At 58.5% G+C, this 14,669-nt stretch overlaps 2 protein-coding genes across 21 annotated transcripts in view; one reads left to right on the top strand and one right to left on the bottom strand.

The window, feature by feature from the left end:
• The window catches only part of BCAR1 (BCAR1 scaffold protein, Cas family member), a 39,831-nt gene extending 33,204 nt beyond the window's left edge, over positions 1-6,627 (top strand). For all 20 annotated transcript variants that reach the window (XM_034940727.4, XM_034940725.3, XM_034940726.4 and 17 more), the window contains 2 exons: positions 871-960; positions 4,784-6,627. In XM_034940727.4, coding sequence (XP_034796618.3) covers positions 871-960; positions 4,784-5,296 — 603 coding nt within the window. In that variant the 3' untranslated portion in view covers positions 5,297-6,627. The remainder of the gene's footprint in view (positions 1-870; positions 961-4,783) is intronic.
• A 2,661-nt stretch (positions 6,628-9,288) lies between these two features.
• Positions 9,289-13,141, bottom strand: LOC100979449 (chymotrypsinogen B2). Its single transcript, XM_034940717.3, has 5 exons — positions 12,946-13,141; positions 11,946-12,049; positions 11,769-11,848; positions 11,189-11,676; positions 9,289-10,097 (listed from the first exon to the last, which is right to left on the bottom strand). Exons 1-5 carry the CDS (start codon positions 12,995-12,997, stop codon positions 9,892-9,894), a joined length of 930 nt encoding a protein of 309 aa, XP_034796608.1. The 5' UTR covers positions 12,998-13,141; the 3' UTR covers positions 9,289-9,891.
• Between the last annotated feature and the right edge of the window lie 1,528 nt (positions 13,142-14,669).

Raw genomic sequence — 14,669 nt, 5'->3', positions numbered from 1 at the left:
CACATTGGCCCCATGTGCTAGGGTGGCCATGTCATCGAGCCCTTCGTTGAGTCCCTCGGGCTGGTATCTCTGGTGACCAGCAGCGGTGACTCTGCTGTTCTGTGTGGGGAGACAGATCTGCAGAAATGTGCACACACACAAGGATGCTCTGAGTGTGGGGGAGCAGCAGGAGGTGGTGGGAGGTGGCTGGGACTGCTCCTCCCAGGCTGGGCCCTGGAGCAGAGGCCTGGGTGCTAGCCGGGTGGGAGTCCTGGTAAGGAACATTCCAGGCTGAGCTGGGCCAGAGAGGCATCCAGGGGCAGGGACCAGGTGGCCAGGCCTTTAGGCCAAGGGGGAGGGATTGGGTTTGATTCCTGGTGTTGGAGCCTGGGAAGGCAGGGTGGAGCTTGCGGACTTTCTGCGGGTGCCCCACCCTCTGCCCAGTCTCTTCCTGAGCTGGTAGGCGGTGAAAGGGGCTGCCAGGGTTGCTTCCTAGGAAGCCACCTTCTCTGCGTGTCCCTGCATGTGCCAGCCTGGTTATGTGTATGTGGGGCTGTGTCCCCACATGGGCCAGCCTGGGGGGTGGGTGGTGTGTGTCCACGCATGTGCCAGCCTGGGGGGGCTGTGTCCCCACATGTGCCAGCCTGGGGGAGTGTGTGTGTGTGTGTGTGTCTGCCCCTGCACGTGCCAGTCTGTGTGTGTGTTCACGTGTGCTTGTGTGTGTGTGTGTCCACGTGTGCTAGTGTGTGTGTGCGTCCACATGTGCGTGTGTGTGCGTGCACATGCAGCACCACCTGGTGGCCACTCAGCTCACTGCGCCCGCCACAGGGCTGGCCTGTGCTTCTGGCTCAGAAAACTGGCCTCAGCGCAGCCCCTGTCTCTGCCCTCCAGGGGAAGGAGGAGTTTGAGAAGACCCAGAAGGAGCTGCTGGAAAAGGGCAGCATCACGCGGCAGGGCAAGAGCCAGCTGGAGTTGCAGCAGGTGAGGCCCCGGAGCAGAGCAAGGCCCAGCCTTGCCCGCTGACCCCCTGAGCCCCCAGCTCTTGCCCCGCAGGGCCGACCCCGGGTCCCCAGCTTCTCATGTTGTCTGACAGTGCTCAGAGCTGGGCCCGGCCTTCCACCCCCCTGCCTCCTGACCATCTTCATCTTTTCACTTGGTTTATTTTAAAGTTTTCAAGAGTAATTGTTGGAGACATTTAGGGAATTAGAGAGTGGGGTGAGAGCAGAAAATAGACCCCTCACAGCTGCCATAGGCTCAGCACGGGACTGGCTCTGCCCTGCTCCTTCCTCCAAGCTGCTCCCTGCATGGCCGGGATGGTGTCCTGTGGGCATTCGACTCTTCCGTCCCAGCATCTGCCATGGCGTTAAGCATTCTTGTGGATTCTTTCAAAGACCACTTAGCGTCTATTGAATGTTTGTATTCTACCCACACTTCCTTAGTATTATTACTTTTTTTGACACAGAGTCTTGTTCTGTCACACAGGCTAGAGTACAGTGATGCGATTTCAACTCACTGCAGCCTCAACCTTCTGGGCTCAAGCGATTCTCCTGCCTCAGCCTCCCCAGTAGTTGGGATTACAGGCGCCTGCCACCACACCTGGCTGATTTTTATATTTTTTATAGAGACAAAGGTTTCACCACATTGCCCAGGCTGGTCTCAAACATCTGGGCTCAAACGATCCACCTGCCTTGGCCTCCCAAAGTGCTGGGATTATAGTGTGAGCCACCACATCTGGCCCCTTATTATAAATATACTGCTGTGTTTATATGCAGATATGTTAATAGAATTTTCCTCATATTTTGAATCATTTTCTCAGGGTAGGAAAGAGGTATGTAAAAAAACACTAAGGGAGCTTTATTCTGATTATGAAGATAATTTTAAAAGTGAAAATACAGGATAGCACGAAGTGAACATAAAAATATCACCCGTCAAATCTCCCTCGCCTACCTTCTGGGCACCAAGGAGGTGGCAGAGGCAGGGGCCTGAGACCCACGACACACAGCAGTGAGGCTGCAGCCGCCTCATGAGAGCTCGGTGAGAATCACTGAAAAGTGGAAGATGCCTGGGAAGTACCTGGCACATGGAGACACTCAGGAGAGGCTAGACGTTGACATCTCAGAACGGTGGCAGGGTGGCAGGGGGTGGGGGCTGAGAAATTACCTAATGGGTACAGTGTACCCACATAACAAAACTGCACCTGCACCCCTGTTAAATCTACTAAAGAAAACACCCAAGAAAAGAATAAATGTCACACCTGTAATCCTAACACTTTAGGAGGCTGAGGCAGGAGGATCACTTGAGGCCAAGGGTTTGAGACCAGCCAGGCCACGTAGTGAGACCCAAGTCTGTATATATTAATACAAATTGTGGCCAGGCACAGTGGCTCACACTTGTAATCCCAGCACTTTGGGAGGCCAAGGCGGGCAGATCACTTGAGGTCACGAGTTTGAGACCAGCCTGGTCAACATGGCAAAACCCCATCTCTACTAAAAATACAAAAATTGGCCGGCATAGTGGCACACGCCTGTAGTCCCAGCTACTTGGGAAGCTGAGGCAGGAGAATCATTTGAACCCAGGAGGTGGAGCTTGCAGTGAGCTGAGATTGCGCCACTGCACTCCAGCCTGGGCGACAGGGTGAGATTCCGTCTCAAAAATAAAATAAAATAAAATTGTTTTAAAAACCTCCTGGGTGCCGAGGCGGGCGGATCACCTGAGGTCGGGAGTTCGAGACCAGCCTGACCAACATGGAGAAACCCCATCTCTACTAAAAATACAAAACAATTAGCTGGGCATGGTGGCACATGCCTGTAATCCCAGCTACTTGGGAGGCTGAGGCAGGAGAATTGCTTGAACCCAGGAGGCGGAGGTTGCGGTGAGCCGAGATCCCACCACTGCACTCTAGCCTGGGCAACAAGAGCGAAACTCCGTCTCAAAAACAAACCTCCTGAAATATCAACAATATATAGGTCTATATCTCTGTCTAGAGAGAGAACTCTGTGGGATCGCCGTGTTTTCAGAAGTGGTCGTGTACTTTGTCCGTCCTCTGTGTGCCTCCAGCACTGACTTCACCAGTCCCCTGCTGTTGGACACTTAGGCTGTTCCCAGAGTTTTATTTTTGTGAACAGTGCTGTGATGAATACTAGTCTTTGCACGTATCTGATGAATCACATAGATAACTTGCTAGAAGCTGGATTAAAGGGCAAGAATATATGTGAAGAACTTTAAAGATGTAGAATTGCAAGGCCAAGGACATAAAGTCCATGTTAAATGCAAGCCCATGAAGACTTCCTGATGAGAACATCTGTTGCCCCATTCCTGTATCGGTGAAGAATCTGAAATCCCCACCCACAAAGTGTCTAATAGGAGAGTATTGATTCAATAAAGGATGGACATTTGTGCAGTGGGATATTATATAACTATTAAGAGTTGTCAAAGAATATAAAGGGCTGGGTGCAGTGGCTCACGCTTGTAATCCCATCACTTTGGGAGACAGAGGCGGGAGGATCATCTGAGGTCAGGAGTTTGAGACCAGCCTGGCCGACATGGTGAAACCCCATCTTTACCAAAAATACAAAAATTAGCCAGGGGTGGTGGTGCAGGCCTGTCATCCTAGCTGAGGCAGGAGAATCGCTTGAACCCAGGAGGCAGAGGTTGCAGTGAGCCGAGATCGTGCCACTTCACTTCAGCCTGGGCGAAAGAGCAAGACTCCATTAAAAAAAAAAAAAAAAGATTAGCCTGGGTGACAGATCAAGATTCCTTCTTTATAAAAATAAAAATAGTATTGAAAAAAAAAAAAAACCCACAAAGCTTGTTGCCTGTGCTCTGTCAGGGCTCACTGCAGCCTGGACTTCCCAGACTCAAGTGATTCACCTGCCTCAGCCTCCCAAAGTGCTGGGATCACAGGCATGAGCCACCTCACCCTGCCTCATCAGAGCTTTTCAAAGAAAAAAAGCGGAGTATGTATCTCACTGGCTAAGGGAACGGAGAGATGGAGGATTTCACCAAGTGGCTGCCTAAGGGGGACAGTGCGAGGTTCTAAGTGTTAGGAAGGGGAGGTTCCCTATTGGTTTTGCTCATTGTGGCTTGGATCTTTGCGCCTAGGGTGGCACAGAGCTTACCAGTCCTGAGTCTGGGTGTGGCTGGTCACTTCCGGAGCCAGAGCGGCTCTAGTGAGGACACATTGTCCCCTTCAGCTGACTCCTAGGCACAGGAGTGGAAATGTTAACTTTCGTGTGTGGTTCTGGAAGATGATTTAGCAGAGGTTCTATTTAGGGGCATTGGATTACGGGTGACATCTTCGTTTTTTCTGTTTGATATATTTGAATCTTTTTATGATGTGTATGTTACTTTTGAACTAAGGGGAAAATTTTTTTAACTTTCCATTTTGAAATATTTATAGATTCACAGGAAGTTGCAAAGATAGGGTCGAGGGGTCCCCAGTGCCCTTCAGCCAGTTTCCCCAGTGCCACGTCTCAAGTCACGTGGGACAGTACCCAAGCCACGACGGTGACCCCCCGACCCCAGGCAGCCACTTTTCTGTTGTCCATCTTGTCATTTCAAAAATGTTCAGGGCACGGAGTCTGACCTTTTGAGATTGGTGGAAGGGTAACTGAACAACCTCCGGAAGGCTTGCCATGGTTCCTGGTCCCGTCCCCGGGAGAGGAGACTGCCCGTTGCCCTGCAGTCCCATGCACTCTGAGTAGCGGCCCTTTTAGAGAAGCCCAGCCCAGGGTGCCCAGGTCTCGGCCTGTGGTTCCAACTCACCCGAGAGCCTAACCCTGCTCCTGCTTCCCTCCTGCCCCAGCTGAAGCAGTTTGAACGACTGGAACAGGAGGTGTCACGGCCCATAGACCACGACCTGGCCAACTGGACGCCAGCCCAACCCCTGGCCCCGGGGCGAACAGGCGGCCTGGGGCCCTCGGACCGGCAGCTGCTGCTCTTCTACCTGGAGCAGTGTGAGGCCAACCTGACCACACTGACCAACGCCGTGGACGCCTTCTTTACTGCCGTGGCCACCAACCAGCCGCCCAAGATCTTTGTGGCGCACAGCAAGTTCGTCATCCTCAGCGCCCACAAGCTGGTGTTCATCGGGGACACACTGTCACGGCAGGCCAAGGCTGCTGACGTGCGCAGCCAGGTGACCCATTACAGCAACCTGCTGTGCGACCTCCTGCGCGGCATCGTGGCCACCACCAAGGCCGCTGCCTTGCAGTACCCATCGCCTTCCGCGGCCCAGGACATGGTGGAGAGGGTCAAGGAGCTGGGCCACAGCACCCAGCAGTTCCGCCGCGTCCTAGGCCAGCTGGCAGCCGCCTGAGGGTGGTGACCCCAGGAGGGAGGCAGGGGAGGGGTGCGGTGGTCCCAGCTCCCTGGCTCCCATGTCAAGAGTCGCTGTGCCACAGGCTTAGGGACAGGACCCCAGCTCTGCGTCGGTCCTGGTGCCCTGGATGCCCAGGGATCTGTATATATTTATGGCCGGGCAGGGTGTGGGGCCATGCCTCCTCAGGAGCCGAAGCCCAGGGGCCGGCCAGTGGCCTTCCCCAGCATGCACCACGGGCCCGGGTTGGGTCACCAGACAGGGGGCTGGAGTGTGAGGGTCCTGCAGCCTGCAGGACCTCATGCCGCCCCGAGGGCTGAGCCTGGCCCCACGAGGGTGCTGTGTCCCCTGACAGGGCCAGTGCAGTTTGGTGTGTCCTCCGCCTTACCAGGAGAAGAACCTGAAGAACTATTTTTCGTTATTGGTTTTCCAATCATTTGACTAAGAGTCTCCATTTAAATAAAGTTTTTAAAAGGAAGAGCAGCTGCCTGAGGGTGGCAGATGAGAGCAGCCCGGGGTGGGTGACGGTTCTGGGGAAGGCACCCGGGGGCAAGGGCCATGCGTGGCATCTCCCGGGAGGGCAGAGGAGGAGTGGATCTCTCTAGAAGAAAACCAAGGAACGCCGAGGCTGGGTGTCTCCTGGAGGCGGGGTGAGGCCTGCAGCTGGCCACAAGGCCCTGGGAGCCAGGGCAGAGCCTGGGCCCAAGAAAAGGGGCAGTTTCAGAGCTGCAGGGTCTGGGGCCCAGAAAGCACAGCCTGGGCATGGCCCCTTCAACCCTAGGGAGCTGCCACAGTGAGCACCTGCCCATGCCCACAGCTGGCATCTGGAGTGAGGGCAGATTGGGGCAGGAACAGCTGCACAAGGGGACGGGTTCCTGTGAGCCGAGGGCACCGCTGGGGGCTGCATCCAGAGCTCTGCTTAAAAGAATCTCATCCCAGCCTGCGGAACTCCCGAAGTGCACATGGAATTATACATGGACCTGGCCTCTGAGTTGGGAGGGAGGGGCTTGGAGAAGACCCTTGCCCTGGGCAAGTGTGTCCCCGCCGTGGCTCCCCCACCCAGCAGCCCGCAGCCCAGATGGAAGCTTCAGGGTGCTTGAAACCCCTGGTGCTGCTCCCAGCCCTGACCGTTCTGCATATGAACATGGGCCTTGGTTTCCCCATCTGTATGAAGAAGGGAGTAGGGCTGGGTGATCCGCAAGCCCTCCTGATCTTACCTCTACAGAGGTTGTCCCCGTGACAGCATCTGTCCCCCCAGCTCAGCCACATCATGCTCAGCCCACCCGCCTTGGTGAGGACACAGAAGTAAAGGTGTATGCAGTTGCTCTCAATGGCTTTATTTGTGTTTTGCACAGATGCGGAGTAGGGGGGGTCTCGGCCTCCACGCCTTCCCAGGCATGAATTTCATGATGCGGGCATCCACGCCTGGTGACAACAGGAGGTGCTGGTGCTGCTCCAGGACACGATGCCCTCCAGAGTCCAGGCTCCATCCTGGCAGGCAAGGGCTGTCGGAGTCACCCTGCAGGAAGGAGAGGAGGTGTCTCCAGGCCTGAACTGGGTGCCAGGGCCTGGGAGACCCTAACCTGGCGGAGTCCAGGGAGGGGTGCAGAGAAATGGCAAGTGTGGGTGCAGGGGCTGTGCCAGGGTCCTGAGGCCTGGGTTCACGTGGCAGCCCCAGCTCTGCCATGCACACTCCTGGAGGGAGCTGGGGCAAGTGGCTTTCATCCATGCCGGGGCGCCATTCATCCCATGAGCTGACGCTTCCAGCTCAGAGGGCTGGGAAGAGGAAGAAGTCCCCAGGCAGCCTCGCCTGCCTGGTTCAGGAAGCTGTGAGCCTGAGTCCTGGCCCTTGTAAGGCCTAGGGAAGGAGGGCAGAGAGGAGTGGGGAGCCCAGGCCTCCATGAGTGGACTGGAGAGTGCTGGGGTACATTGAGAAAGGAACAGGAATGGGACTGGACAGGTGAGTCTATGGAGACGGATGGAGAATAGCCCGTGGCACGTGGTGATTTTTAATGATTATCTGTCCACGTTTTTCTACAATGAGCAAAACTTTACCATCGAAGACACCTGTCAGGGTGCTTTCAGGAGCTTTACTACTTGGGAAGGAAAAAGCTGGGAGAGGCAGGTGCCCATGGGCCCTGGCAGCCAAGGGTGCAGGGCAAGGCCCAGGCCAGCTGGGCAGGGGCCCTTGTGCCCACTCACCTCCTCTCCCAGAGGTGGGTGTGTCCCATCGTGGAGCCACCTCCTCTCCCTGGCTGTGTGGCCTTAGCGTTAGCCATCCTCAGCACCTGGATGGCCTCCAGGTGAGAGCCAAGGTCAGACACCCTGGCCACCACACGGTCCCGGCCACCACTCGGTGGCTCTTCCTGGAGAGTGAGGGTGGCAGGCGGTGCCTGGGCTCGTGGGGGTGCCTGGGAAGTGAGCCAGTCAGGGTGAGCCCTGCTTGCCCCTCAATCTCATGGTGATCTCAGGGCATCCCTTTCTCAGGGTCTCAGTTTCCCCACCTGCACAGTGAGGGTACGGGACCTCCCAGGTTTCCCCAAGCTGCCGTCTGGGTGGCCTGCGAAGGTGGAGGTGGGGTGCACGGCCTGGGGTGGGTGTCTCCTGCAGAGGCGGCTCTGCCTGTGGCCGGGGGATGGGGGTGCTGGTTCCCCAGCCTGCAGTTCATTTCCGACCCTTTTCCTGTTGGTTGCAGGGTGTAGTTGGGGTTGGGAAGGGGGATGAGTGTCATTCCCTGACACCTGGTGGGCCCCAACTCCTCAAGCTCAAGCCTCACCTGACCCCTGGTGGGCAGCGGTGACCACCCAGTCCTCGCTGATGTGGTAGCCCCCGCAGAAGTGGAAGCCAGCTTTGTACTGGGAGGATAGGAGGACTGGCAACTCCCACAAGGGCAGAAGGGACCCGAGGGGCGAGGGCTGTGTAATCCTAGCACTTTGGGAGGCTGAGGCAGGAGGATCACTTGAGGCCAAACTTCAAGGCCAGTCGGGCCGCATAGTGAGACCCAAGTCTCTATTTATATATTAATAAAAATTGTTGTAAACTTCCCCCCACCTCTAGCCTGCCCACCACCCAGGGTCCCCCCCACCGCATGGGCAGGACCTCTCTGATCTGCAGGGACACCTGCCAGGCCTCGGAGCTGGAGTTGGCATCCTCCCCAGGACAGCCGGCAGTTGATGGTGTCCTGAGGTGCCACTGCAGTGCCCTCAGCCCCCTCCCCTGACCGCTGTGTACCCAAGGGAGTGTCTGTCCCCTTCTGAGCCCAGGGTGCTGGGACGTGGTGGCTGGATCTCCTTGGGTCCCTGTGCTCTTGAGGGCTCTGAGTCAGTGGCTGGGGTGGATTGGGGTGTGGGGCCCGGGGGCACACAAACCCAGGAGGCCGCCCAAGTCCAGAGGGTGCAGGGGCTGGGGGTGAGGGGTGGGCAAAAGGCGTGGATGCAGGAGCCCCTCAGGAGGCAGAATCGTAGGGTGTGGAGGGTCTGAGGGTGCGGGGGCTAAGGAAGGGAGGAAACAGATGCCCCAAGCACGGCCGAGGGGGTGGGGGTAGCGGCCAGAGGGGCGGGGGCCAGCTGGCAGGGTGTGAGGAGGAAGGGGAGGACGATCTGGCCACGGAGGATGTGGTGCCTTGATGAAACATGGCACGGCGGGCTTTTTGCTTCTGGGCATTTGGGGCTGGGGATGGGCATGTTTGACCTGGGGCTCCCGGCCTGCCTGAGCCTCGAACTTTTAAGAGTCATTGCCATAGGGCTGGGCGCGGTGGCTCAGGCCTGTAATCCCAGCACTTTGGGAGGCCAAGGCGGGTGGATGACGAGGTCAGGAGATCGAGACCATCCTGGTTAACACGGTGAAACCCCATCTCTACTAAAAAAATACAAAACAATTAGCCGGGCATGGTGGCAGGTGCCTGTAGTCCCAGCTACTTGGGAGGTGAGATCGCACCACTGCACCCCAGCCTGGGCGAGAGAGTGAGACTCTGTCTCAAAAAAAAAAAAAAAAAAAAAAGTCACTGCCAGGGGGAAGCCAGTGATCCAGAGAAAGGCCATGGGATGTTAGAGGGACCCCATACTGTCCCCTGAGCCCACCAATCATGGCCCACCTCGACACCACCCACCTCATCACCAGTCCTTGCGTTGATAACGCTCCTGGCTCCAGCATATGTCTGGCAGCCCTAGGAGTGGCCGTGGGAAGATTCCTTGGAGCCACAGGTCTGTGGGGCCAGAGTGAGCTCATCCCCCCACAGCCCCCACGCTGCCCACGCCCTCTTGCAGGGCCCAAAGCAAGACAGCAAGGGTGGGTGGCAAGAACCTGTCGCCTGGGGACAGGTGCTGAGGATGGGGGCCAAGGTCCACCCGGTCCCCACCAGCCAGATCCCCCGTCTGTCTCTGCACCCCTTTTCATCTGCCCGTGTGTTCCTGGCCACTCTCTGGGAAGCAGGAGCCTGAGTGGTGGCAGAGGGGACTAAGGAAGGGTCCTCCCAGAGGCCGCCCATGCCTAGCCCAGCCCAGTCCAGCCCAGTGGGGGCCCAGGTTCCGGAGTGGAGTGAGGCCTTGGAGGCCCCAAAACAGAAGACGGACAGCGCCGACGTGTGTTCCATGGGTTTACTGAGGCTCTGTGGGGAGCAGGGTCGGAGGGAGCCGCGGGCTCAGTTGGCAGCCAGGATCTTCTGCACCCAAGGTATGAGCTTGGTGACACGGGCGTACACGCCAGGGCTGGAGGTGGAGCAGGTGTCGCTGCCCCAGGACACAATGCCCACCAGGGTCCAGGCTCCATCCTTTTGGCAGACCAGGGGGCCGCCAGAGTCGCCCTGTGGGAGAGGGAGAAGGGGGCTTGGATCTGGCAGCCAAGACAGACTGGTCCCAGGGGCCACTGGACATTGTTCCCAGAGTCCAGTCCAGGACCCCACACACAGCAAAGGCTCAGCATGTGCTGTTGCGTGGGTTATGAAAGACCCTAGTAGCTGCTTATGTGGTTCATGCCCCTGGAAGCCTGAGCCAGCCCCGGAATGGGACCCTTTAATGGCAGCTCAGTAAAGCTGGTTTGACCAATAGGAGGAAGAGCATGGTGGGGCTGGCCAAGGGGTCCGTGTGAGGGAGGGGGGGCTGCTGGAGCCCGCTGGCCTGCTGGGATCCACTGTCCAGATTGTGCCCTGCACAACTCCAAGAGCCATTGGCTCTGACATTGGCCATGGAATTTTGCAACAAGGCGACTCTTGACACCCAGGAAGGAGTGGGGTTAGTAAATGAGACCAGAGAGGGGTGGAAAGCCCAGACCTCCCCTGCACCCCGCTCGCCTGGCCAGGGCCTGGGCAGGGCCAGCCTCACCATGCAGGAGGAGACGCCACTGGCCCCGGCACAGATCATCACGTCGGTGATCTTTCTGCCCCAGAACTTCTTGCATTCGGCATTGGACAGGAGGGGCAGGGCTGCCTGCTGCAGCTTGTCAGGGGTCTTGTTGGCTGCAGGACAGGAGGAGGGTCAGGGCCCCTGGGCTCACTCAGCCAAGAGTGGAGGGAGAGACCCGGGGCCGACATGCCTGCCCTCCCCTGCACCATCACCACGATGTTGGGTACGGCCCCTGGAGCCTCAGAAGCGCCTGTGAGACAAGGGGGCCTCGGCCCTGCCCGGGTGGGAGCCCCGCGCTGCGACTCCAGGCAGGTCAGCCAGGGCAGGGCTCACCCGGCTGGACGCTGCTCAGAAGCTCCCTGTGCAGGCTCCTCATGATCTGACCTGGATTTTATTTGCATTTGGGGGATTTTAAATTCAGAAGATTTTCAATAACGAACGGGCAGTTAGGAGCGTGTTGGAATTTAGAGCCGAACAAGAAGAGCCAAATGGTCACAGGGGGACTCCACAGCCAGGCAGCCCAGACCCCAGAGGCAGCCCCGCGGCCTCTCACCATTGTACTTGGTCTTGCCCCAGCCTGTGGTGGCACACAGTGTCCCCGCGGGGAAGTCGTCGTCCGCACTGGGCAGGCACACGGCGGACACTGTCTGGGAGAAGCGGGCAGGTGTGGCCAGCTTCAGCAGGGTGATGTCATTGTTCACGGTCAGAATGCTGAACTTGGGGTTCTTGAAGACCTGGGGGTGGGGGCCAGAGTGCCGGGGTGAGGCCCTGGGAGGAGGCAGGACCTGCAGGCTTCGAGGACAGACTCCTTCCCTGGTGCCCGTTAAGGAGCAGTCCATCCCCAGGGCCGGAATGGGAATCACGAGGCCTGCCCGGCCCCACTGGGCGCCTGTCCCTGAAGCAGCCGAGGGGTCTCCCCCCGTGCCCACGGCCCTGCCCTCTGCTGCATGGGGCCTGGGTACCTTGGCGATCTTCAGGACCTGGATGTTCTCCTCGTCAGAGCCCTGGTCAAACTCCCCAGCCACGACCACGTCGGAGGTCCTGGGCAGAGCGTTGTGGGTGAGAGAACATGCCCTGCTCCCCTCCCACCCGACCGGGGCTGGAAGCGGAGCCCGGGGCTGCCCGGTCCTCACCTGACCCCGCAGTGGGCAGCGGTGACTACCCAGTCCTCGCTGATGAGGGAGCCCCCGCAGAAGTGGAAGCCGGTTTTGTCCTGGGAGCAAGATGGGGAGGGTCAGCACCTCCCACCCGGGGGCACCCCCAGCCTGGCCCCTACCCAGGGTGCCCCCCACCTTGCAGAACCCCCTCACCTGCAGGGACACCTGCCAGGGCCAGGAGCCGGGGACGGCGTCCTCCCCATTCACGATCCTGGACAGGCCGCTGAGCACAGGGTGGATGGCGGGGACCCCGCAGCCTGGGGGCGGGAGTGGGCTGAGGGGTGGGTACCACCCACCCAGGTCCTAATGCTCCAGCCTCCTCTCACTCCCAACTCTTTTCCAGTCTCTGGGACCTAGACTGGCTCCCACATCCCCTCCTCTGAGAAGTTGGCCCTGGCTCTCCTCTCCGCAGAGCTGGAATCCCCAGGTACAACTGAGTCCAATGAACTGGGCTGTGGGCTGCTAAGGAATGGGGTGTTGGCCCCACCTCAGTTCGGAGAAGTCACACAGGTGGAGCGTGCGGTGGGCGGCAGCCCCGGCGCTCAGTCTGGGAGGCCAGACTCTGTGGGTTTGAACCTGGCTCCCTCCCTGCCCAGCTAAGCCACTCAGTGTCCCCATCAGCAAAGTGGGGATCACGCTGTTTCTGACCTCACAGGTTTGGTAGAGTGAGCAGGCAGAGCGCCAGCTCTGAGCCTGGCACCCGGGAAGTGCTCCGTGAACAGGAGTTTAAGAGGGTGAGGCTCGAGGTTCTGAAAGGTTTGGACTGAACGGTGCCAAGCCCCAGCTGCCCACACATTCACCACCCAAACCTGTGCTGGGGCCGCTGACTGTTTGGGGGTTTCCTGAAGGCCTCAGGGCAGCCCCCGGACACCTGCCTCCTCCCCCCGCCTCCTCCCCTGAAAGCCTCAGGTCTGCTGGGGGTGAGGAAGGGGAGCGGGACTCCCCATCTCCTGAGCTCAGAGGCGGCAGCTGAGCCTGGGAGGGAGGCGTTGACCTCGCAGCGCCTACAGCACAGATGGAGCCGGTGACACGCCCAGGCCCACACTGCGGTGCACAGCTGAACTGGGAGCTGGGACCCTGCTGCCTCTTGCTGGCCTCGGGGCTGGGAGTGAGAGGAGACAACCCTTCGGCCTCTGCAGGGCCTGGCACTCACCGAAGGTGGTACCCAGGAGGGCCCAGCAGGAGAGGAGCCAGAGGAAAGCCATGGTGCCGCTGGCAGGGGTGTAGGACGCCTGTCTGCCGGTCCCCGTTATAGCCCTGTGTGCCTGCTGTTATCTGGAGACCTTGGGGTGATAATCCCTTCCCTGGGAGTGGGCAAGATGTGTCGGTGCAGGGCTGGCCAGGAAGCCTGGGATGGCAGCAGCTGTGGCCTTAGCTGAGCCGGGCTAACCCAGGTGGCCTTCGACCATTGCCTTTCTCCTCCAGGCCCAGGCTTGGGCAGGGGCCTCCAGGGGCTGAGTCCAGCATCCCCGGGTTTGAGCCCCAGCTGAGTCTCTTGTGCTCTGCAAAGAATTCACTTGATCTTTTCATGGTTTGAAAACCCCTGGGCAGGCCGGGCGCGGTGGCTCACGCCTGTAATCCCAGCACTTTGGGAGGCTGAGGCGGATGGATCACGAGGTCAAGAGATCAAGACCATCCTGGCCAACATGGTGAAACTCCGTCTCTACTAAAAATACAAAAAATTAGCCAGGCGTGGTGGCGGCCGCCTATAGTCCCAGTTGCTTGGGAGGCTGAGGCAGGAGAATGGTGTGAACCCAGGAGGCGGAGGTTGCAGTGAGACGAGATTGCGCCACTACACTCCAGCCTTGTGACAGTGAGACTCTGTCTCAAAAAAGGAAAAAAAAAAAAAGAAAAAAACCCAATGGGCAATGTGACCAAGTAGAGGAGAGGCTGGGGGAGCAGGCCTGTGCCCCATGGTGTAGCCAGAGGCTGGGGTGCGGGTGCTCCCCGGGTCCCAGGGGATGGCTAAGAAGGCTCAGTGAAGGCCCAGTCGACATCTGTGTTGGTCACTTGGGCTGTGTACAGGGGAGGGGTAGCTACCTGCTGTCCTCACACTGGGCCACCCCTGTACACAGGCGCCAGCACACCTGGGCCCTGGAGCTGAGCAGGTGGCATCAGAGGGCAAGACTGGGCCTAGGGCCCGGCCTGGGGGCCTGGCATCCCCCTGATGAGAACTGATGGAGGCTGAACCTCAGGGCAGAGCATGGGCAGGGACACCTGGTTCCGGGTGTGGGTGGCAGCATGGGTGGTGGAGCCCTTTCTCAGCAACTGGGAAATGGGGGAGGGAGAAATTTTGGATTGAGGCTGCCAGATGGAGGGCAAGTTCCCCAAAATGCACAGGAAAAGGTGCCTCGTGGCTGTTTTCAATTCCACCGCACTGATGCCTGCAGCATGTGTGTTTACAGCACGGGTTTTGGGGTCAGGCAGCTGTGGAGCCGTGGGCAAATGACTTGCCCTCTCTGATCCTGTATGTAATTGAGGATGCTTAGAGTATGGGTCCCATGACAAAAGGAAGAGCCTTCTTGAGCACCAGGACCAGGCCAAGCATGCAATCCACACTGGCGGGGCCCCTACATTCCTCTTTCTCGAGTGAATCACCTGTTCAGGCCCTTCGCTCATTCTAGAAGATTGTCTGAGGACAGAGGGGTGGGCGGGCACCACCAGGACGGAGCATGGCCTGGTCGGGATGAGACGCACCCACCTCTGCATGCACATGGGCTCTTCCTGCCAGCCAGTGCCCACCAGGCCCACGGGAACAGCTGAACAAAACCAACAAATTCCTGCGTGTGGCAGCTGACAGCCGGGAGGAGGCTGGAGAGTTTAGGGAAGAGAGTCAATTTTTAAAATAAGTAAAATATACACACCAGCAGCTAAAGA

Source organism: Pan paniscus, chromosome 18 (genome assembly GCF_029289425.2).
Source record: "Pan paniscus chromosome 18, NHGRI_mPanPan1-v2.0_pri, whole genome shotgun sequence".
Taxonomy (NCBI): Eukaryota; Metazoa; Chordata; class Mammalia; order Primates; family Hominidae; genus Pan; species Pan paniscus.
Note: the sequence above shows the minus strand (reverse complement) of the source record. Positions and strands in the feature narration are given on the sequence as shown.